Source organism: Botryllus schlosseri, chromosome 2 (genome assembly GCF_051294905.1).
Source record: "Botryllus schlosseri isolate E-star chromosome 2, Bs_hap1, whole genome shotgun sequence".
Taxonomy (NCBI): Eukaryota; Metazoa; Chordata; class Ascidiacea; order Stolidobranchia; family Styelidae; genus Botryllus; species Botryllus schlosseri.
Window position 1 is genome coordinate 36,298,291 of NC_137237.1, and position 25,958 is coordinate 36,324,248.

Genomic DNA, 25,958 nt, shown 5'->3' on the forward strand with positions numbered 1-25,958 from the left:
CAGTAGCACGTTTCTCTTGTCATGGCAATTTTACATCGACTCATATAGATTCCATCATGAATATATTTAAATGCGAAAAAAAAACCGAAATGTCACTCTCTAGCACCATATGCTTGCAAAAACGGTTGCATACGTTACATTTTGCATTGATTTCAATTTTTGAAAGTCTACCGGTCCGCCAATTATTTTTTTAAATTTTACCGGTCCGCGAGGTGAAAAAGGTTGAGAACCACTGCTCTACGGTTTCATCAATACCACATATACTTCGCACAGTTGCGAGTCGCTGCATCCGATCTTGATCAAGTCTGCAGCGCGTCCTTCTTAACCGCAGAACGATCGTGTTTCCGAATCTTTTGTCCACCTCAGGTAGTCTGACAGGTCACAATCCTGCTTAGATTTCCCAGTGATTGTGGTATACAAGTGTGTAATTAACCAGAATAAAGCTTCCAGTTTCGATTCGTTTATCTGCGTCTGCAACAGGTCATGGTCTGTTAACTCGCTATTCTCGTATGATCTCAAAGATCAACACCCATTGACACTGCAAACTGTAAGCCTTCCTAATCTGTTCGAACAGGTATTACAGTAAAGCAGGCGTAAGTCATCATGAACATGTGAGCAATTGAGCATGCGATATGCATGCTCATGACAATTTAGCATGTGGGTCAAAGTTAAGGTAAGGTTAGGGTTTGGATAAGGGACAATTTGGTGGTTTCAAGATCACAAGATCAAGTGTGGCATGCTCATTGCTCATATGTCCTTTTCATTGTGTCGAATGCAAAAATGATTGGCAACCAAAGAAATATAAGGCAGAGGCGTCAGACATACGGCACGCGGGCCGCATCCGGTTAAACAAATATATAATTCCAAAATCTATGGTCGCACTGCTGTGTTATTTCCAACGCCGGTCCCCGGACTTAAGAGAAACCTGAAACGCGATTTATTAATAATAAACCATATTCCAACGTGCGCGTTTACCGGTAAATATCTTATATTCCTCCGAACGCATACGCGTGGCTGACGTCAGATTACGACTAAAGGAAAGGGGGCATTCAAATATGCCGACTTATATCGTCGCTAGCGCCACTGTTCTGTCGGCTCTTAGCTCTATTCAACCGGACAATCGATGTGTTTTTACCAATTCCATTGTTCGCGAATCAAGTTGTTACGACTTGTTAGAATAAAACCCTCATGACCCGTGTATTATATGTTTCGACTTGACAATAAAGTATTCAAGTGAAAAGCAAGAGCACGAGGTAACATTTAGGAATCAGTAGACTTGCCGGCCCGCGAGCGATGTGAAGGCTGGAATCCGGCCCGCGACGCAATTTGAGTTTGACACCCGTGATATCACAATAGACTTTTGCCTAATGTCTTTAAATCAGTGATTCTCAACCTTTTTGACATCGCGGACTAAAACTTCAATACAAACGTTGCGGACTGATGACATTTCTAAAACTTGAATTCTCTCTAAATTTAATTACGAAAAATGGGTGCAAGCCAATTCTAGTATTGGGAACTTCCCTTAATGGTGTCAATGGTATCTTACTGATACTAGATATTTATATGTGGTTCCATTGAATGTTCTGCAAGGCGAAGCTCGTGAAGTCCAGTTAAAGACCACTAACTCGAACATGGTTGTTTGGCATCCTTCGAAAGAAATACAAGTTTGGTATTTACTAGCCTCTATTATACTGCCAAGGGTCGATTAATTGCACAGTCGAAAATTAACGAAGTTTGTGTGAAAGTGTCCGTAGTTTTCGCATATAACTTGTCCGAAAAGAATTGTAGGCTACTTTCTAAACTTGCACCGTTGTAACAGACGTAGACCGTGAACTCTCAATTGCGACACAGTACAAAAAGTACGGTCCAATCTTCTAAATACGTTTGAATTTTGATTTTTCATTTTTCTAATTAATGGACTAGAGCCCAACTTCTTGTATTCTGAAACTGGGATATAAAATTCTAATCTATCTGGCGGACCGACAGGAAACTTGCCACGGACCGGCCGTTGAGAACCGTAGGTCCGTAGCTTCAAATCACGTCCTGTGTTAATATCTCATATCGACATAAAATTTCCAGTGGCGTATATACAGACGTAGGTGTTTCGGATTCGGAATATATATTTAAGCCATACATCGTCATATCCTTGAGAGCTGTCCGGCGTGCATGGAAGGGCTGCCGGTGACATTGACGACTACGGGCAAGGGAATGGATCCAAATACTGTAATAGCAGGGGAATCTGTTTTATACGGGATCACTTTCTACCTTTGCACAGTTCAAGAGACGTACGTTTCTCGCTAATACATATGTCGAGAATATTATTGGACATAGGGAAATGGTTGCAATCGATTTATTTATCATCATCTTTGTTACCATGATCATGAAATATTAACGTGACGCCAGAATTTTAAAAAATGCTCATGCGATCCATTAGTGATATACTATCGAATGTAAACAATAAAACATGGAATGACAACGAGCGATTTTGCAGCTTCGTTCCGCTTCGCTGAGGCTGAACCAGAATTGTTTTGCGGCAGCCACTAGAGGATTGCTGACAATTCAAAAGCTATCGTCCAGTGCGCAGAATCCAATCCGGTCCTGATCGAAAGCTACTGTCGCGCCGATTCCGAAAATATAAATTAAAATATGATTAGACACTGGAACCACTCTTAATTCGCCCTCCACGTCTGACATATCGGCATTTTCCGAACAATCGGAGAGCGCAATGGGTCATTGTTTTACGGTCATCCGATTTTTCTCAACAATGCAGTTCCAAATGTTGAGGGTGATTTTTGATCAGGTTCCGGAGCCTGGACCATATTTCAATTTATATTTGAGGAATCAGTGCGACAGTAGCTTTTCATCGAGACCAGATCCAGTGAATTCTGCGCTCTTGACAATAGATTTTGAGTTGCCAGAAATCTTACGGTCACTGCCGCAAAACAATTCAGAATCCAGCCTCAGCGACGCGGAACGAAGCTGCAAAAGCTGTGATTTGACTACAGTGATCTGTCTGTCAGCTGGGTGCTGGTAATCAGTCATGATATCATACGGTATGCAGGGGCGGGCAACATACGGCCCCCGGGCCGGATCCGACCCGCGGACAGTTTTCCGTCTCACATGATAATGTGGCCCGCGGCCCCAGTCTCCCGAGATTCCCCACTACTTGCTTACATACATCAAATTAGTGACTGTATGTTATTATATACATGTATGCGCAGCGAGCGAGGGTGGAGCTTACACGTAAGTTCGTCGAAGCGAGAAGCAGACTTGCATCATCGGCATATACGATGTACTCAACCCTAATGTTATTTGTGGTAATCATGGTTTTTGTCGACGACAACGGTCATTTACACCACGCCGATATTTCCTATTTTTGATTCCGTAACCGTCGACTTGTAGCACGGCACACTTCTAACCTTTTGTAAGACACCGCTTATGCCAGGGGTCGCCAACTCAAAATGGGTCGCGGGCAACTTTCAAAGTTAGAGGCGGCGGGCCGCGTTGAATTCACTATCGAGATAAAATAGGCCACACAGTTGAACAATCACACGCTATCTTGTCACCTACTAAACCCTAATGAATTGATATGTTTGTAAATTTGGGGTACCGGGCTTATCGAACGCCTTGAAATTTTCATTAAGGATTGCACAGTGTGTATATTGATCAGAGAGAAGCAGACATGGTGGTGCCTGTATGACAATGTTATTCTGAATTCCACATTGTCTGCGTCATTATTGGCGAGAAATGGCTTCGAAGTTACATTGCTGTCGTTAAAATACATGCAATAAATACGATTTATTCCCTGTATATGTGGATAAATGGGCGAATAATGTATCAATTTAGCAATCCGGCCCACCAAGTAGCTAATTTTCCTATATCCGGCCCGCCGACTGGAGAAGTTGCCCGCCCCTGCGGTATGTTTGGACATTGTATACACTCGTATGGAATTACTTTAACAATGTGCGCGTATAATATTTCAAAAGTCACATTTCGACTGCAAAGAAACGCCGAGGGGAATCTTGCCTTTTGTATTTAAATACCGCACTTTATTAATATATCATACCGGCATATCGTGTCCAGTGGCGTATAAACATAGGTGTTTGAGAATATTTCTTAACGATATACATAGTCGAATCCTAAGAGAACTCTACGAATCATGGCTTGCATGGAAGGGCTGCCAGTTAAATTGACTTACACAGGCAAGGAAATGGATCCAAATGCGGTAATAGCTGGGGAATCTGTTTTGTGCGGGATTACTGTCTACCTTGGCGTAGTTCAATGGACGTACGTTTTCCGGAAACACGCTTGCCGCGATTGCAAGAGTTCAACATCGATGGTCGCGAACATTATGCTTGCTTCCAGTTGTGTACTAATCCTTTTTTCCCAGATAGTGGAAATCGTTGCGATGGTATACACGAATGAATACGTATCGGCGAGGGAAAGATACTGTACCGCGCTGCGAAGTGTCATTCACGCGAAAAATTATTCAAACGACGATGTTAATTCGTGGAAAAATTTGTCAGGCTTGATACGTTACTGCAACGTATCCGCACAGTACTCCGACACGTCCATCATTTGGTGTCCTGAATCGGAAAGACTGGTCGCTTATAGACTTGAATTTGCGGGAAGGTATTGCGGAATGGGCGCCTACGCCATTGCAGTGACGATCGCATATGGCGTGATATGGCAAAGACAGAGATCAATCTATGGGGAGCCGGCATTGTCCAACCTGTCCAATAGCATAACAAGGATGATTAGTAAATATTTCATTATTTACTTGATATCAGTTACCTCTGTCGTGGTAATTGTGTTCATGTACTATTTGTCAGAATATTCAATTTCAAGTGCATTGGACGAAGCGAATGAATTTCCGAAATTCACAATACTAATGTTATTATTTCCGTGGTCGATTCAACTACCCTTGTTGATTTTATTTGTACTTCCACTGATTAAAGTCAAGAAATTTAATCGCACCTCAAACATTGTGACTGATCCTAAATATGTCCGATTAATAATCCGGTTAATCGTTGTCACATCGGCCTGCGTAGTCTCGGATACGGCATTGGCGGTATCGACTAGATATTTCATCGTCATAAATTCTTTTAGATTCATTTTTACCCATGTGAACTTCGTCATTAACCTGCTTTGTGTCACTTTAATCGCCACCGACTGGAAATCGAGGCTTGTCCCGTGGGTCGGTTTGTGCTGTCAAACAAGCCCGCCTGCGTCCAACCCAAATTCAGGTGTTACAAGCTCAGAAAATATGGATAGTGGCACGCGAATGTGACTGAGCTCAATCAATTTTTATTATTTCATCTCACCATGCTCTGTTTATGCTTGCACTACTGATACGAGTGTTGATTTTGTTATGAGCCAAATTACTTTTTGCACCCATGATTGCGTTAAATTGAAACGTACCGTTTGGTTTGATTTTCATTAATTTCATGACTGCAATTGCGATATCAACAATGTAGCAATAGGTAGCTAGGTCTGATTTCGAATAGGGTACCAATTGTTAGCGACATTGTAGTCATTCTACGTGTACGTCACTAAGATGTACATTGCAATTTCAAAAACTGTCACGGACGATTAACTAACAATCAAGTATGCACCGAGCCATGTCCTATATCGCACTACTTCGGACTATTATTTAGATAACTTTCCGATCTCTCATCACTTTCTACTTCCAGTATATCTTGGGTTTTTCTTGAAGTTCACCATTTCTGGTTCTCGTTGAACAGGATTTTACCGATGGGCCGCTTGTACTTGAGCTTTTAATTAATGAGTAACGTGACCTATACTGCGTAAGCTTGAGATCATATTTCCCAATTACAATCTAACATTGCCGCAGTCACACATGATCTGACAGCCGTCGCAGCTCTGTGGTCAGACCTGTGGTCATGCAAACTAGGAGAAGCTTCTGCTGACTTTTATAATTTATTTTCAATAGTGACCGTTCTGAATCTGATCGCCCCAGGTTTTAGGACGACTTATCCCAAATACTGCTATAGTTTAATATTATGAGAGATGACTTATTTGGGTGGTAGGCTAAATAAACCTAATTTCGTTGCGCGATCTCACCATTAAAACAACCATACCACAGAATACCAAGCATTCGAATGTGAATCAACTTACTCTCAATATATTAAAACTCTTTTATCACTGATGACTCCATAATGCTTGGTTATTTATCATGAGATAAGAAAGTGTCCATTTATATTTACACTGCAAGCCGCTACATCAACGGAGGCAACCCACCAGATCACGGTCACGAATCATCTCCGTCATTTTTGATCCGGAACTGTGGTGAGAGGCGTCAGTCTGCAGTAACTTGTTACGTAACTCTAACGGATGGATACGTGCCTTATTGGCCGTCTTACAGAACTGGTCTGAAGATACCGTAACGTCTGCAGTGACAGAGGAAAGAAATGATTTAGCCACGCGTAATTGAAAACAGTGAAGGAAGGGTAGTGCCGGCGGGGTGTAGGCAGAATGAGTTAGCCTGCATGATTTATACGATCCCGAAAAAAGTTTTGAGCAATCAGCAGAACATTTCAGCAGTTTGTTGAAGTTCAGTCCCGCATGAAAATGTATATAGTATTATAGGTACAGTTCAGTAACATCAATGGTTTATGATGTCTAATGCCTAGCAACCATTGCGGGTGTCTCTAGATCTCTGACACTGTTAAAATTGGCTACATCAACAACTGAAGCCTCTGCAAATTTTCTAAAGTGGGGTCCTCCCAATTGCTGATGATCTCAATATTCATTCTCCAGAATAAATAGTTTCATGTTGCGTGTAAATATATCGGAAATGACAGCATTTCTAGTTGTTTATGACTTTTTGCCTTCACTGATATGCAGACACGGACAACGTTGTTCTGGGGAGAGTCATTTCGTCAATTCCTCGGTCAATTTGATGCCGAATGACTTTTCTGTCAATGCTGCATATACGTCCCCGCAGAGATGTCGCATTGCCATTTCCATTTATCGATTTAGGCGTGACGTAATACCTGAAGGTATCGGCCGGGGTATCTCTGCGTTGACCACCTTGATGCAAATTAGGGTTATCGGTGCTGTGGTCGGTGACAGCAAAGTGTAGAAATACAATACATGGGGTAATGTACAGAATAAATACTACACATTCTTGGGGAGTCGGGACAAATAGTAGTTCATTCGAACCGTTAAGTGCAATTATACATCTACTTCGGGGAGTATTTAGAAATAAGATATTTCACTTACTATCTCCTTGATTTCAATTGCCCGTTATTTAAGGCAAATAAGCTTTAAGCTTATTACTAGCGAAGGCCAACTAGATTACAACAACTTCAAATTTGTAGAGGAGAACCTCTGCATTAGTAGGCCTATCGGCCGAAGGGTTCCATAAAACTAAAAGTGTTGGGAACCAGTGGTATCATTCATATAGAGCAGGGGTGGCCAACCTTTTTGTTATTCACAGCCGCATTTCGACCAGTCATGTAGCCTACGACCGCATTCCAGGGCATAGTCGTAATGAACCAGCTGGAAGCCAAATACCCATTTTAAACTGTGCATTAGGGCTGTTCAAAAATAACCTTTTTTCCTGAATCTTGCTGGTTACTTGATTAAATCGTTAGGTTGCCTTAAAAAACGACGCACACCAAATTTGAATTCATTCCAATCAATATTCGCGGATTTCGTAGAGTTTGAAAATTTTGAATTTGCCTAAAAATGCTAAAAAAATTTTTCAAATTTTCCTTCCAACCTTATGAAATTGTTGCGCTGTCTTCAAAAACGATGGAAAACAAATTTGACTCAATTCCAAGCTGCAGAAACGGAGTTATTCAAGTTTTTTGATGATAATTCTGGGATGATCCACCAATCAAGGATAATCCCAGAATTATCAAAGAAAAACTGAAATAACTCCACTTCTACGGCTTCGAATTGAGTCAAATTGGTTTTGCATCGTTTTTGAAGACAGCGCAACAATTTCATGGGGTTGGCAGAAAAATTTGAAAAAATTTTTTTTTTGCATTTTTAGGCAAATTCAAAATTTTCAAACTCTACGAAATCCGCGAATATTGGTTGGAATGAATTCAAATTTGGTGTGCGTCGTTTTTTAAGGCAACCTAACGATTTAATCAAGTAACCAGCAAGATTCAGGAAAAATGGTTATTTTTGAACAGCCCTACTGTGCATGTCCATTTTCGGCTTACTAGATGCTCTGGAATCGTGAGTGATATGAATAGATTCCTGAAATGAGCATGGTCGCGCGAAGCGCGAAACTGTTTCAGATTCACGAATAGATTTCGTCATTAATATTAGTAGTTTCACATATTCATATCAAACGTTTATCCTTTCTCAGCCCATGTGATCAGATTACCCCGTAGAGTTGATGGAGTGTGTGTTTTCGAAATTTTAGGTCAAGTTATAAATGATGATAGATCTTCGGGTGGGCAAATTGTAATAAGTCACTTTGTTGCATGCTGTTACGTCTTGACCTCTCATCAGGATTGTCGGTATAGTGCAAAGATATTGGAATCGCCCTATCGTACTAGAAACAAATTTCTTTCGTGAGGAAGACACGATTCCAAGTTTCTTATATACGAGACGCATCATTTTTCTCTGTTGTTCATAACTGTATACTGCGGTGCTCAGATTGCAAAGAGCGCGACTATGTTAAAATCGAAAAATGAAGTCGCATTGAATCGTGCACCGCGAGAAGACAATTTCAAGAATAATTAAAATCTCTTAAAAAATCGGAAGTCAATTCGTAAATTCGATTTTCATGTTGACGGCCGCCAACACATACTAATTGAATTACGTGTCCACGGCCGCAGGTTGGCCACCCCTGATATAGGATTTCAGTAAATATCAAGTGTTGAGACGGGCATGGTACTTTTCCCATAACCTGCTTTTGATAAGTGGTGGCAACGTTGCCAGCAAATATCAGGTTCTATGTATCACACAGACGTTCCGTTTAATTTCACGTTATCCCAATCATTTGTATGCATTCGATTTCAGGAAATTCGGCATTTGCAAATCATGGCCTGCATGGAAGGACAAGCAGTGCCGTTGACCTTCAACGGCGTTGAAATGGATCCGAATAGCGTTATAGCGGGAGAGGCTACTTTATGCGCAATCACTGTTTACCTAGGAGTGGTTCAGGTGATCTATATCTTCCGTGAACACGCCTGCAGCGGGCGAACGAATTCACAGAAAATGATTCAAAGTATTCCGTTAGCGATCAGCTGTATACTGGTGCTAGCTTCGGAGATAGTGGAAATCGTTGCGATGTCTTACGCCAATGATTACATCAACGCAAGGGAATCCTACTGCTCCGCAATAAGGAATATCAGCTATGTAGACACTTCGTGGAGCAACCAATCATTCATTTTCAGAAATTACTCAAACTTCATTCGTTACTGCAATATAACCTCCTTCAACTTTGAAACATTCCCATCTGATCCGCCGTGCCCGCAACAGAAGAAGCAAAACGCCATTAACCTGGATTACGCGGGGAGGTATTTCAGCTTTGTAGCGTACGGGACTTCAATCGTAATCATTTTCGTCTTGATATGGCAAAGACAGAGAGTGATTTATCGAGAATCGGCGTTATCCCACCTGTCAAATAAATTCACAAGATTCATCAGCAAGTATTTTGTTGCCTACATTCTTGTTGTTGCGATTCTCAATGTCGCTTTGTTCATGTATTTTTTTAGCGAATACTCTCTGGAATTTACGGTGTTAGACACCGAGAGATTCACGATACTGCTGCTGCTACTGCCGTGGTCAATACAGCTCCCGATGCTGTTGCTTTTCATATATCCGCTGGTTAAGGTCCGAAATTTCAATCGCACCTCAGACATTGCCACTCACCCGAAATATATCCAACTGATGAAAAGGATAACTGTATTAACAGCGGCGTGCCTGTTCTCCGATACCGCTATGGCGATATCCACAAGCTATTTCGTCGTGGTGATAAATTTTAGGTTTATATTCGCCCACGTGAATTTTATCATCAATCTGATTTGCGTCAATTTAATCGCAACCGATTGGGACTCGCGGCTCGCTCCATGTCTGCGAATTTGCCGACGCGTGCCAAAAACGGAATCGGATGTTAGCATCTCGGAACGTGCGACAACGGAGTCCCGAGTATGATGGAATGATCATTGAAGCCTATTTATCCGAATTGTTTGACCAGCTGTCGGAATCCTATGCCTAAATTGAGATCAATTTTTTTGCAACTGTACTGATCTGTTTTGAATTCGGTGAATAAGTATATCGATCACTACACAACAGTATTTTTGTACAGCTCTGTCTTTTTACTGCCACTCGATGTTTTATGGGGCGCTATGGGCTGCAATATCGAAATAATTTTTTCGTATTATCGTCACTTTTCAATTTATCACCATATGTTGATATCGTTACATTGCGAATTACTCGTTGTGTGCTTTGAATTGTTATTTCATACGTCTCCAATCCGTAATCCGTAAAACAAGTCAATCAGTGCGCGTGAGTAGAGGTCACCCGAAAAAAATGAACAGGAATTAAAAAAAATAGAGGTGGAGGCTGAAGGCAGGCATTTCCAGAAGATTTGGAACACTAAATATTTGTTTACTTGAGTCAAAGGGAAACTCGTCATGTTAGTTTTTGGTGAGTGGGGCGTCGTGTTTAGAGAGAGAGAGAGAGATCTTGAGCGGGCATTATGAGAAGAACGCAGTAAATACTGACACTCGTTGGCCGAGGCCGAGAAAGCGCGGATCTCAGAGCCTCCGCCAGCGAAGCTTTCCGAATAATAAGGCTGATAAGTGATAAATACCACAGAGGCACACGAGGAATACCAACGATGTAATATCTCAAATACGTTTTGGCGTCTCAATAGAAAAAATGGTCTGGGTGGTTAATGTGATTGTTTCATATTTCGCATTGTTTTGAATAGCCTACTGAGACTGAGTGAATAAATAATAGCTTTCTCATAACCTAATTTTAACACATCCACTTAGCTGCTTGCGTTAACAATGTAATTCTAATTCTATTTAGAAATGGAGTACGCCTCGAAATATAGTTCAAACTTTATGCTTGGCCCGCCCACCTATTTTGTACTTCTCATTTGGCCCGCCCGGAAAAATAATTTCCCACACCTGAGTTACAATATAGAATCTGTGCATGGATGATACGGCGCGATTATGATATTTAAAACCGAAATATAATTAGGTAGGCTATATTGCCATTGTTGAAACCTGGAGGTTTCAGAACAAATTAAACTCATCATTCCGAGTTCAAGAAACATCTCTCTCAGGCTGCTTCACGTCTCCCTGCGGATGCTTTCACACCAGGCCCCCTCCCAATCTAAGAACCACTGGTCGGGTAGAGTGGGGAGATATTGTCCCCGCTCTACAACGATCGTATGGAAAGTCGAAGTATCAATTATCATATCTGAAATTATCAGTCATCTATATGTCCACCAATTTGACGTTTTGCTACATGGGTGAGGCAAAACGCCTACAATGGCTTTTACCCCGTTATACCCCACTAAATATAGCATGCCATTCTGTAACCGACAAATATATTTAATCTCTATGCAGACCTATACATGCTTCTCTGCCTCATCATGGCGTACCGGATCGTTTGAAAACAAATTTCATCCAGAAATGCCAAGTGATTTTGAAAGTCAAGAAACAAGTCGGCAGTTCTTGAAATATATATTGTTTAGTCGAAGGGATAGCCTATATTCCACAGCTGGATAGCCATTTTGATTGGTATGGCGTTCTCCGAGAAGGCATCCTAGATGAACCCATAATCGGCTACTCAATCCACCATTACTGGACTTTAAGGGGTGGGGCGTTTTACCCCACGGGTGGGTTAGAGGTTTTAGCCTCGGGTCGCCATTGTTTGTGGATCAGCTACCAAGTGGTTATTGTGTAAATTCGCCTTCGGAGTGTGTCTTAAATCCAACTACGCGCAGTGAAATCATAAATAGAACCGTAAAATTGTCCGTAGCTTCCGTTAAATATGACATTTCACGTGGTTGTAAAAGGCTTTCTTTTGGTAAGAACACGTGTAAAAGTCGTAAAATCTCACAAAACATTACAAATCTTCATCCGGGTGTGGAAATCAAAGTGGCAGTTTCGTCTGACCATTAGGCAATATTTGCGATACTGTGACGCATTCAACGCTCGCTTCGTTCTGTCATATTGATGGTGGGCGTCTTACCTCGCCTGGGCGTTTTACCATACTCTACCCTACATACACACTCTAGCACTACACAGATACCGAGCTGCACGCTAAGCCATCCACGCCAAACTCCGCGAAAACTCGTGCATCCAGGTAAGCCACATTTACGTGCTCACCGAGTGCAGCATAAATTCAGAACGGTAATATTATATTTGCGAAACCCAAGATTCCACGTACGGATCGCGGGCAATACGATAGGCTCCCGCTCTAAAGATACTATATATCGGGGTTGGTAACCCCCAGCACGCCGAATGTTTTGACGCACACGGCATACTATAACCTTGCTTGTTCAAAAAGTGAAACAGAAATTTGTTAAATGTACAAAAATGTACAAAAATCAACTTAAAATAAAGTATTTTATAGCATATTTATTTATCTTGAAATTTTTCCCGCGTTTGGCGCGATATACTGGAGCTGGATTTCTTGATTATAATGTGAGAGCCCCCAACTATGTATATATATAGAGAGAGAAAAAATATTTTTTAAAATATGCATAATGTACAGTAATGACTCCAACCGTATTAGCAATTTTACCATGTAACAAAAAATTAGTTGAGCCGATTTTTTTGATATTTCCCATACCAAATTCCTTGATACAACATGTTAACGGCATTTTCTTGCCACAAGTATCGTCTAAAAATGTCATATTAATGTTTTTAAACTTACCACACCATGTATTTCAAGCTCCTTTATTTAATACCCTTTCAACTGTGATGTCACATTGATCCATCATTCAATTCATAATAGTTGGTTGTTAGTAATAATCATCTTCTCAGTCTCAGTTAGTCAGTATTGGCCACAGAAAGCAATCTCAAATTCATTTTCGTTTCGTTCTGTTAATGCACTGATTGTGGACCTATACCGAGTATAATCTCAATATTAATGTCAAAATCACAAATGTAATCTGCCTGCTTGCTGTTTTTGCTATATCTGTGCCTGTATATCAGTTTGAAAAGTTATAAGTACAAAATATAGATAGAACTAAGGTTCTTTACATTTATTAACTGTACTTTAGCATGAAAATTGGAGAGAAAGATAAAAACTGGGCATTTCATGAAATCTGCGAAACATGCCGATGAAATGTGGATGGATGGCTAAGTGTCTTAAGGGATCACAAAGAAGTTAACGCGTCTTTCTTCTTGATCCAGTCATGGGAAAATATAACAAATCAAGATGATTAGATATTGAGTTGACTCGTGAGTGTGCTACTGCCCTTCAAGGAAGCAAAGCAGAAAGTCGAAGGAGAAAATATTGTAATATACTCTTGCATTTCTCCGGCAGTGCTTGGCTAACTGAAAGCAATGGAATAACTAAAAAATGAAATCTCCACAATTGCAAGAAACTGACAGCTAATCTTAAATACTCTGTTTTTAAAAGGTTGCTGCCACCTGCCATATATATATTATCGGGACAATAGACTTGCATCTCTTCTTGATCCACGATGTAAAAACAGCTGAATTGAAGATGACGTTGGAAAGGAAGAAGCAATACGTTTGTAATTTGTAATTGAGCTGAATATAATTGATTACATTTTTCATGTAATTGTAGTTGTAATTAGTTATTTTTAGTGTAGAGTAATTGTAATGTAATTGAAACAAGCAAGGCGGTAATTGTAATTGTGATTATAATTGAGCTGAATTAATGTATTTGATCCTACTCTGATTAGTTGTGGTTTTTGCAGTGGCTCGAATGCAGTTTTACTGACAGCCCCCCAGCAGAGGATTCCATACTGTAACTTCGATTGGATTAGGGATTTAAAGCAGTGGCGGCTCGTCATATAGGGCAACTGGGGCATTGCCCCACCTAAAATTATGTTCAATAACAATTATTTACCATTTATAGACGCACAGCAATCAATATATGCCGAAATCACAGCGAAAATCGCATTCTTCTTGTGCTTCCGTTCGTAAATGCCCGTATATAGCGAAGTGTCTCCGAAAATCGAATTCTCTTCTGTGTGTTCGCTTTGCAAATTCCTAGCCGGGGCATACCCCGGTAGCGCTCAAAACAAGCTTTCATTGTCTATTCTCTCAAAGCCGCGCACAATAACGAAACGGTGATTTACTCTCTCCTATTCATAAAATTACCGAGCAAGTGGGGCAACATTGCCTTGTTGCCCCTAAGATGTGATGCAACAATCGTATCTATATCTGAACTCGGTTACCGTCATATGTGTTGAGTCGACCTTTGCTGGTATAGGTCGATTTTGACGGTGTTTCACAACATGATAATTCTTGAAACTTGGTGTGTTATGTCGTGATGGTTGTATTTAACACTGCCCCAAGTTTCAGGGTTGCTACTTAAAAATTAGGGTAGTAATTCTGTTTCCAAAGTTGAGTGTGTGCTGATCCGTTACGTATCGCAAACAGATTTTACTCAAAAGCCGGTATTGGTGTCCATTGATTTTGACGATGTTCCATGCCGAGATCGGTCATGACATTTGGCACAGTAAGTCATAAAGTTAGTATCGAACGCTGTACCAAGTTTTAAGTTTGTCACTGAACTATGTTAGTTGTAATTTCGTTTCCTAAGTCGAGTGAGAGCTGTCTCGTCATTTATCGCTATCAGATTTTACGCAAAGCCGGTATTGGTCTCTATTGATTTTAACGTGGCTCCTTACCTATAGATCTGTCATGAGCTTTTGCACGGTATGTCTTGATTCTAGTATCGAACGCTGTGCCAAGTCTCAAGGCTGACACTAAATGATTGGGGCAGTAATTTCGTTATCGAAGTCGAGTATGGTAGAGATGTGCGCTGATCTGACACTTACCGTACCTAACGCATTGCGGGCTTCACGCGAAAGCCGGTGTGTCTGTGATAACGTTAACTGTGTTCCTTACTGAGATAGGTGATGCGATGATGATATCATGAAACTGTTTACTAACATTCCTGGTTTACATTCAAATATTTACTTTTATGTATATTCTCCAATGTCAATTTCACCGTGAAATTGTGGCCTTCAATCCATTTGCTTACAACCCCCTGTCAAGCGCGATAGCTGTTTTGTTTCCGATGAAGGCTAACAGCTGATCACTTGATCAGCCTATTCCTCAGTAAATTTTACGTAAAATTCGGTGTTGGTCTGTTCGTATTAATTTTGACAGTGTACCATACCGAAAAGGGTCATGACGCCTACTTCTCGATGATGTCATGTAACAGTGTACTAAGTTTATGGCTTTCATTCACGTATTTATTCGGTAATATATATTCCAATGTCGATTAAGCAGCAGACTTCTAGACAGTAAGCCATTCGTATCGTCATATCACAAAATCCAACCGGGATTCTAGCAACCTCAACATATTGTTTGATGGCATGGAACGTTATGACTGTTGATGAGAGAATTAAAAGATATGAAATTCGGTCAATATATAGAGAAACACGCATGAATTGGAGGTAAATCGCGCAGAGCGCAAATTTTTTTTCAGTTGACCGCTTCTTCGCGCCCTCCTTCAGATGCTTTCAGGTTGGGAACCACTGCTTTAGAGCATTACTTAGAGGCAAAGAGACTCGGTCGTTATCAGCCTACAAATTGTCCATTGATGTAATCGTACGCGGGAGGAAAGCGCACTCTTACCTTTTTCCCAACGTATTTCGATAAAAAATGAATAGCTGAGGTATAAGCGAGGATATAAGGACGCCTTGTTATACACTTTTACTCTGCTGGAGCCAGAGGCAGTGTCTCTAGTTGGAACAAAATTGGGTATCGTGATCTGAAGCATGTGGTTTCTACTGCAAACGGTGTCTCGATATTACTCGATGGTCGACATTACTCGGCTAGAGTTGACTGGTTTATATTCCAATACATCTTTTTTCCGAAGTATTGATCACTGGTGAACTTTCAAAATTCCTATAGTTGAAAAAAATCGCTTTCTATCAACTTTGCTGCAGCAACTAGCTTTTTTAATATCATATTGACCACCCCGATTTCATCCGCAGAATCCGAGCGTGGTTTCAAGACATTAAAACGCATCGAGACTTCTCTTAGAATCGGGATGTGTAAAGATATAGGCTCGATGAGTTCGTACATGTGCTCAGGATTCTTAGCGCTGTCGGTATAGGTATTCCAGATTTCAATGAACTCGTCATTCAACATTTTGCAACTATGAAATCACGCCGCGCGCAATACGCCTACTGATACAAACGTTAAAATATGCGGGTATGAAGTACTGTACTTCATATTTTCTTCCGAATGATTTGAAGAGTATCAGCTCGAAAAGCTTCGGGTTTTAATATATTTCTGTCATGAATATATTAATAAAATTTGAAATGTGTAAGCCTAGTTAACCATGCCTAATGTCTAGACACCATAAAAACTGTGTGTGACCACCACGAAGTCACATTTTCACGTCGGAATACACTATTGTGGCGTCATTTGGATTATTAAAATCGCGTGCACCCCTTTCCCCACCACCAGATATTGTCACGAGCGGCCACTGCTTTGAAGAGTATCAGAAGAACCCAGGCTGGTATGAAACGTCTAAAGCTGTAGAACAGGCCATGCTTCGGTGATAATCTAGTATCTATACTAGGGACTGAATCTGACTCTTCCAGGACATATGTCAGAGTCCAGTAAAACCCCGAGGTATTTGGCGTTTTTATTGTGGAAAGCGAGCTGACCAGCGATGTTAACGGTTAGGTTTTTTTTAATTCAGTGTCAGGGATTTCGACGCGTATATGTAAAGATTATTTTGAGTCATCCAGTCATGCCCCTCACTTGGGCATTTTGTCACTAGTCAGGGCATTCAGTTCTGACGTCGAAGATGCCGATGAGAGGCGTTGAGTATCATCAGTGAGCAGTATGGTGATGATAATAATAATAATCAATAATCGTCGAGTTATATTTTCATCTGAACAAGACAATCAATCAATCAATCAGGTTTAATAATATTTTCATCGTTTCAAAACATCACAAGATGGGGTTGAATATCTTCCTTTAGGGTCCCAACATGAGTAATTCTTCAATTATATATGTATCGAGTTTGTCGGAAATTCAGGTGTGTCTATGTATTGAACGGCGCGATATTCCATCGAATTCAATCGGATTCTGTTCTGTTCCTGAGTTATTCCGAAGCTTATTGTTTGTCAATATTTCTTCCATATGGGTACTTACGTCCATTGATGGGGTTGAATATCTTCCTTTAGGATCCCAACATGGGTAATTCTTCAATTATATATGCATCGAGTTTGTCGAAGATTCAAGTGTATCTATGTATTGAACAACGCGATATTCCACCGAATTCATTCGGATTTTGTTCTGTTCCTGAGTTATTCCGAACCCGAATACTCGTGAATAATTCTTTATTAGGGGTACTTACGTCCACAGATGGGGTTGAATATCTTCCTTTAGGATCCCAACATGGGTAATTCTTCAATTATATATGCATCGAGTTTGTCGGAAATTCAGGTGTATCTATGTATTGAACGGCGCGATATTCCATCGAATTCAATCGGATTCTGTTCTGTTCCTGAGTTATTCCGAAGCTTATTGTTTGTCAATATTTCTTCCATATGGGTACTTACGTCCATTGATGGGGTTGAATATCTTCCTTTAGGGTCCCAACATGGGTAATCTTCAATTATATATGTATCGAGTTTGTCGGAGATTCAGGTGTATCTATGTATTGAAAGACGCGATATTCCACCGAATTCATTCGGATTCTGTTCTGTTCCTGAGTTATTCCGAACCCGAATACTCGTGAATAATTCTTTATTAGGGGTACTTACGTCCACGGATGGGGTTGAATATCTTCCTTTAGGATCCCAACATGGGTAATTCTTCAATTATATATGTATCGAGTTTGTCGGAAATTCAGGTGAATCTATGTATTGAACGGCGCGATATTCCGTCGAATTCAATCGGATTCTGTTCTGTTCCTGAGTTATTCCGAAGCTTATTGTTTGTCAATATTTCTTCCATATGGGTACTTACGTCCATTGATGGGGTGGAATATCTTCCTTTAGGGTCCCAACATGGGTAATTCTTCAATTATATATGTATCGATTTGTCGGAGATTCTAGTGTATCTATGTATTGAACGACGCGATATTCCACCGAATTCATTCGGATTTTGTTCTGTTCCTGAGTTATTCCGAACCCGAATACTCGTGAGTAATTCTTTATTAGGGGTACTTACGTCCACAGATGGGGTTGAATATCTTCCTTTAGGATCCCAACATGGGTAATTCTTCAATTATATATGTTTCGAGTATGTCGGAAATTCAAGTGTGTCTATGTATTGAACAACGCGATATTTCATCGAATTGGTTGTGATTCTAGTCTGTTCCTAATTCGTGAGTTATTTCAAACCACTTTATTTGTAAATCTGTTCTACAGTTGGGTACCTGTGTCTACTGATTGAGTCGCATTTTTGATCAGAGATCTCTGTAACCTGTCACAAAAAACTATTGTAAAATCTGGCAAGTGGTTTTGGGGATTCGGGTAAAAATTATAAACTGGTAAATATCATGTTGTTCCTGATGTGTTTTGTGTTTCACCTGAACATATATAATTCCCGAGAATTCTATGGGGCATTTCCACTTCATTCTGAACACTAGAGGCGATAAAGATAACTCGACCCAAAACTGTTTTGTTGCTATATGCTTTACTATGGGACTGGAGTTAACATGGACATTATTTCGTCACTTGATGCACAACGAGGATGGTGAAAGTATTCATATGAATACAAATCATCCATATGGCTATCAAATAGCTTTTAGTGACGAAAATGATGCTGTTTCTTGGCGTCTTATCCTCGTGATGGACATAGACATATCCTGGCAGCTTACGTTGCTGTTGCTGTTAATTTTGGCCCTGTGGATATACGCAGTTCACGCAGTTCACGCAGCTCACGCAGATCACGCAGGTATCACTCTTCCACGTTGTTCTGGAGCTCAGGTATCAAGTCTGGAGTGTTTTGGGGGATGTGTTCAAGTTTGTTTAGTAATCAGTAGGGCGATTTTTTTTTGACATGTCAAAAAAAGTCAAAATTAGGTCAAAATTGTAGCGTTAGGTCAAAATTTGTCAAAATTGTTTACAAAATCAAACATTTTTTGACGTCTACATTTAGTTTGTATCGTAGATTTTGTGCTGTCTGTGAACTTATCATTTGATAATTTACAGCCTGCAGCCTACTGTATAGGCCTACCGTTGTAGACAGCCCATCGTCTGCTCATTGTGAATCATAAACGGTCAAATGAAACAAATGGTGACATGGTTTTATGGTCAACGTACCGCAATATCCTAACTGAAGCAAGACTGCTTGGGCATTGCATGGTTCTTACATCAAGAAGCGCAAGCTGAAAAATTGTGATATAGACAACATTGTCAGAATGAAGCAACACAGTTTGTCACCAGCAGTGTACGCACGACTTCAGTGTTGTGAGCCAACAACTGCTGCTGTTGATCGTTCTTCCTCCATTCTTGGCAAGCTACTTAGTAAGGACAGACACTTTCCACCCGAGAATGTAGGAAAGTATCTTTCGTTGTACTACAACAAATTTTAAATATTCCTCCATAATACGTAATGTAACTACTGCAATTCTTCATAGGGCCAGATTTCGTTAAAATACTAGTTTTTTCATGTAAAAATTTGTCAGTTTTTGAGCCAAAAACGTTCCTTCAGGCCAATCTACTTTGTAAGGACAGACAGTTCCAACCAGAAATGAAGATAAGTAGTACAATTTTAACATTATGTGCGAAAACACCTAATTTGCATACGTGAGGTCAAAATTTGGTCAAATTTCAGTTTTTTTAGGTCAAAAAAAGTCAAAATTTAGATTTTTTAGGTCAAAATCTTCCGTTTTTTAGGTCAAAAAAAAATCGCCCTAGTAATCAGGTATCTCGCAGGTAAACCTCCAGCACTTAGGAATCGAACTCTTAAGTCGACCTCGGACGTGTGTCTGCGATGTGTTCACGCTATAGTTATCATGTCTTGTGTATATATTTGTCGCCGATTTTTAAATTCGTTGAATTTGCATTTTGCCAGATGGTATGAAGCGGCTGAAGGAGACACTTTCGTCAAGTGAGCTAACGACATGGACTAGCATCGAACAGGCGGCCTTGGAAGCAAAATCTATACTGCTACCGGTAGTGGTAACTTCCAACATTTGGAACGCAGATCCCAAGCGGCGAAAGTTCCTTGATGAAGGAGCGAAAAGGAAGCGAATGTGAAGAACGGGATTTCGTATCTTAATTCCCAAATACATCAAGTTGAACGCTTATGTCCATTAATTAAAGAAATAAAACCTCAATGTCGTCGTAGTCAATTCATGGTCTACTTTGGACGTACGTCACAAAGATGCGAATTTTCGGACAGATAATATGGAGTTTGCGCAGCTGTTCTCAGATTAGTTGATATCATTATTGATGTAGTGGAATAATTGGCTACTGTAGCAGACCTCCGTCTGTAGTTGATTACACACGATTCAACAACTGCTGCAGAGCTTTTATTATACGTCTGTCCGCCGAAGCGGCCAGAGGCAAAAGAGGAAGTGAAAGCACGATGCGATAATACTACAACTGACGTAAGGGGCAGTATATATGTTCACCAATAAAATTGGCAACCTGCGTTGCGAGTTACTTTCAAAGAGGAAGCTAAAACTCGTTTCCGGCAGATAATAAATGCGTGAACTGTGTGAGCTGCGTGAACTGCGTATATCCACAGGGCCGTTAATTTTCGGAAGTCGTATGATATGGCTGTTGTTATATTCCTCATTGTGTAAGGATGATGGTCATTTGATCTTAAAAGATGCATCAATAAGAAACAGAAAGTTATCGGGAGGATGATTCCGTTTACGAAGAAGAGGTATGTATGACTGGTCCTGGAAAAGTTGTCTGCAGAATATCATTTCACCATCATGATTCATCATGCTTCCCCTGCAGTAAATCAGTTCACCGATGAGTGTTTTGCGCTATGGGAAATCGTGTAATGTGCAGTTGCTGCTATGAGGTCCTACATCATATAAAAACCATGCGTTTGAATTACAATGAAGCTGATGAAACTTCAAAGAGAGGCAGTCTCATCTGTTTTCAATGAATGAGGTTGCAGAAGAGACGTCTATGCCAAAAGGCAAAAGCTGTTGCAAAAAATAGACCGTAGAGTCATCAGTCATGGCATCTTGTTATGACAATTAAACAATTTGGGAAAGGGCTCGCTGAATCTATAGCGATTCACCCGTTATCAAAAGAACTAAGAAGCATAGGCCTACTTAGTGAAAAGCAACCAGCATTCCAATGATAAATCCATTAAATATTGTACCATTACTTTTTTCAAGTACAGTCACTTCAACCTCTTCTATGACATTATGATGCCTATGGATTGAATTAGAGCTGTTGGACATTGAACCCAGAAGAGTATATCAATGAAGCTGTGTAAAGCCATGGATGATTATGAGCCAGACCAGAGTGGACGGTTATTGACTATTGTCGGTTGCTCGCTACCGGGACTCTTGTTATATGTATCTGATACATATTATGTTGGTAGCACAAGGAACTTTGCTAAACCTTCTAAATTTTCAAGTACAAATGACCAATGCTCGCGAGCTCATTCTTGTGTTTTACAATCTGCAAGTTTCAGATTAGCATTTGTAGTAGCGTGACTGACGGTCTGTCTAATATACGAGACGTGAGTCCTCAAGCAGCCATGTATTCAGTGACGACCAAGCACCGAAGCACCTGCGATGTCGTCACACCCTAGTGGCGCCATAGAGCTACCACTACAGCATTCTCGTTGAATACTCTTGAATATGGTGATGGTATTTGTATCAATTGAGTTCCCACCGTATAGTATTTTGCTTTGTGTCTTAGGGCAATCCCATACATAGGTTTCTCAAATAGCAGGTTGACATTCCTTCAAGTTAAGAATTGTTATGTATCCAAGTAATAATGAGCAGGAATAATGCGTTGCTTAGAATTTTACAATCCAAAGTTTGTGCTTACCATACAATTTATTTCCGTGGTCGGTCAATAAATATTCAGGACTCTGCTTTATAGACTATAACCGTTCCATTTTATTTCACAAGATAACTGCAAGAATACAACTGGTACATCCTTTCATTGTCAATCATCAGAACGAGTTGGTATTATTAGTATTTTATCATTTGAAAACACCAACAGATAGTGATGATGAGATTGAAGGATAGGGAGGTATTGAAATGACATAAGGTATTTCAACCAGACAGCTACTTGGCCAAGATCATAATATATCTATAAAGGGTATGTATTGAATGCAGTCCAATCTGGTGTAGCTTTGCCCGATAAATCGGGAAAATAATAATGATAGAACCATTACAGTTGGTGATAAGAATAGAATCGTAATTTCAGCACTTCCATCACGACGACTCACGCCAAGAAACAGCATCATTTTCGTCGGCTAACAGCTATTTGATATCCATATGGATGATTTATATTGATATGGATACTTTCACCATCCTCGTTGTACGCCAAAAGACTAAATTAGGTTCATGTTTAGTCCAGTCCCATAGTAAAGCATATAGCAGCAAAATAGTTTCTGGTCGAGTTATCTTTATCGCCCCTAGTGTTCAGAATGAAGTGGAAATGCCCCATTAGAATCACAGTGGTACAAATCCTGCTGCAATGGCAATAGGCCAGATTTGTTTATCGTCAAAAAACGGGAAGGGCGGCCACGCTAGGAGTTTAATTCGTTTTTACTATTACCATTACAATGAACTTAGTAATATTTCGATTACAGATGATATAAATCACCCTTGTTTGCTTCGTAATGGATTATAAAGAAACCACGCGATCCGCTGGGGTCGGACGGGCGGGTTTTATCAGAGACCCGTCAGGTCTGCTAATGTCCGTGATTAGGACGTTAGCGTCTAGCGACGACGACAGAAAACGCCAACAGGAAAAACAGCGCCTCGAGGAAGCTTTCGCAGAGAGCGACGAGAAACTAGATGTATTAGTAGCCAGCAATTACGAAGAATTAGCCAGAACGATCAAACAGTTCGGAAAAATCGGCGAAAGAATTTCTGATTCGCGCACCCGCATCAAACACGTAAAAGAAAGTCTGTTGCAGTGCAAATCTCTCTTACATTGCAGACAAGACGAACTTCAAAAGCTATGGGTTCAGGGACAGGAGCATAAGAAAGCCTTAGCCTTGCTCGACGCAATCGAGGACGTGAAAGCAGCACCTGAAAATATTGAACGGTTCATGAAACAAAAGAAATATCTTCACAGTACTTTGTTGATAATAAAGATGCTCGGATATCTTAACAAGGATTTAATTAAAGTGGAGGCTCTCGGTGACATCAGGAATGAATTGACAAGCCGCAAAGTTCACATGCATGAAAACTTCATCAACGAACTGCACAAGCAGATTTACTTCAATTCGTCGGTAGCTACTGATTTTGACGGTCTTCAGAAATGCGATTTTGAAAATCTGGAAAAATTCGAAGATTTGGATGAGGATCCCGAAAAAGACCCTTTCAAATTGATGACGATTCTCGTTCTGTGTATCGGGCTGTTGCAAAAAATCCCGGAAGCTTTAGAAGTCACGAAAGTGAAAATGGACCGTCACATCAACATGATAATCACACACACCACGGTCGAAATATCAGACCTCTACTACAAACAAAGCGATCAAAACGATCCAAGAAGATTGCTACAACTGTTGGAGAAGTTATTCAAAAAATTTCGCTGCATAGCCAAAGCACACGAACACGTGCTGTACATGTTTTCACACCCGGTAAACAGTCCCAGAGATCCATCCACTGAGTATCAGCTGTACGATATGGAAGAGGTATGGTCCAAAATACAATCAGTGCTGCAGTTGTTGTTACAAGAGTATCTAGATTTAGAGAATTCAGCCGCCATGACTCAAAACACCGGATTCGGCGACACGGGAAACACGCTAGCCTCACATTTTTCGCGTAAAAAAGCAACAAGACCACGTGTTGCTAAATTATTCCGTTTCGAAGGATCTTCCCACGCGATATCAATGAATACATACTTGCGTGAACAGAGAGCGGAACAACGTATTAACGCCGGAAACCCAGACTCTGCAAACTCACACGACTTTGTAGATCACAACATGACCGCGCAGAAAGTGTGTAAGCCCAACTCTCGGAATATTACGTACATCTTCGGCCCGTTGAATGTCTTTATAAAGGAAATTGAGAAAGCTATGAAGTACACTGGCGATAAGAAATGTCTTCTAGACGATTTCATCAACGATTACATCCAAAACGTGTTCATACGGCAAATGCAGTATGAAATGAAAAAGAGTTTTGATGCAGCCAGCAAAGTCACAGACCCTCTACGTGCTTTAACTGATGTATCCGACAGCAAAGACCTTGCATCTGCGTGCCCTGCACTGTTACAGAGCACAATTGTCGTAGACAAATGCATGTGGGAATTGCAAACGCTCATGACAAACTTAGGCGGTTACCACGATCAATTTTTGGCCATGGCAAGCTCTTTACTGTCCGAGTATAAGGTTACACTGACGCAGTCATATCGCGGAGTCGTACAGCCTGAGGAGGACCATCAGATCATCAGCGCGTCGTGGGCGAGGGATAATGTAGTCACCGGGTTTTTGCGTTCGTTAGAAAACTGGAAGCTTCTCCAGCAAAATCTGAGCAAGGCCGATTTACAGAAGAAATACTCGAAGAAGCTGCTTAAAGATTTTCATAACGAGGCGCAGTATTTCGTGTCGCGATTGGGCCACGGGTTGATTCCGGAGACGAGATACGTCCGCGATATCAACGACCTCGTGTCTATCGCAAATCTGCACGAAAGTCTCGAGTGGTTCGCGAAACGATTGGATTTGCTGTTGTCGCAAATCAATCCCAACGCACCGGAGGTGAGGCATTATAGTAACAAGGCTACAATGATTTTCATGGCGCTCAATCATGTGCTGCGTAAGATGTAGCCTACAGTGAGCTTGCAATAATTTTTGCTTGATGCGATTGTTGATATTGTTCTTTCCAATTCCCTATTAGTTTCTAACAATTACGAGTGTCAGCTGAAAATATTTGGGTTCATTTCAATATGGATATACTATTCAATTAGCCGACCCCATAATTTGGAAGCTTCGGAGATATTCCTGCCAACTCTGGGTGTACAAAATTTCAATTTGTAATATATATAGCCTATTTTGCTGGGTAACATTGACCAGGCCCACCTAGGTATAAACTAGAGGCAATCAGAAGGCTTGGGTACAAAGATTCAAGCATTAATTATTATGATTTAAGTCGAATAGTGAGAGACAAATTTTTTACCCAATTATCATGATAATTTCACTCAAAGATGCTGCAAACAAAAGTTACTTTGAGGTACAGAACCTCAGTATAGAATTGAATAATATATTCATATTGAAATAGACTCAAGTATTTTCGGCTGCTACTCTTCAGGGGTACGGTAGCCTAATCGTTACTCAACTAGTAGAGAATTGATTAGAATTTTCTACTAGTTGCAGACCCCCAACTAGATTCTGATGACTCGACTTGGCTGGAGTCATTTTCTCAAAATACGTAAATGACTCGAGTCAGTCTGTGTCTTGACTCGACTTCGTCTTGAGTCATTGCGCATGACTCGAAAAAATTCATAAGACTCGAGACTCAGACGGCCAAGACCGACATTTCATTGTAATTTCGAAGAATAGTAATGCAATCACAATATTGGGATCTTGTCTATTAGTGTTCGTACTAAAAAATGCGACCAAAAACTGCTAAAAGTGAGGAAATTTACTAGCTATATTAGCTATAAATGCGAACCC

At 40.5% G+C, this 25,958-nt stretch overlaps 1 protein-coding gene across 1 annotated transcript in view; it reads left to right on the forward strand.

The window, feature by feature from the left end:
- The window catches only part of LOC145458451 (exocyst complex component 4-like), a 364,798-nt gene that overhangs the window by 332,542 nt on the left and 6,298 nt on the right, over positions 1-25,958 (forward strand). The window contains exon 2 of the mRNA XM_080336825.1: positions 22,929-25,043. Coding sequence (XP_080192951.1) covers positions 22,959-25,043 — 2,085 coding nt within the window. The 5' untranslated portion in view covers positions 22,929-22,958. The remainder of the gene's footprint in view (positions 1-22,928; positions 25,044-25,958) is intronic.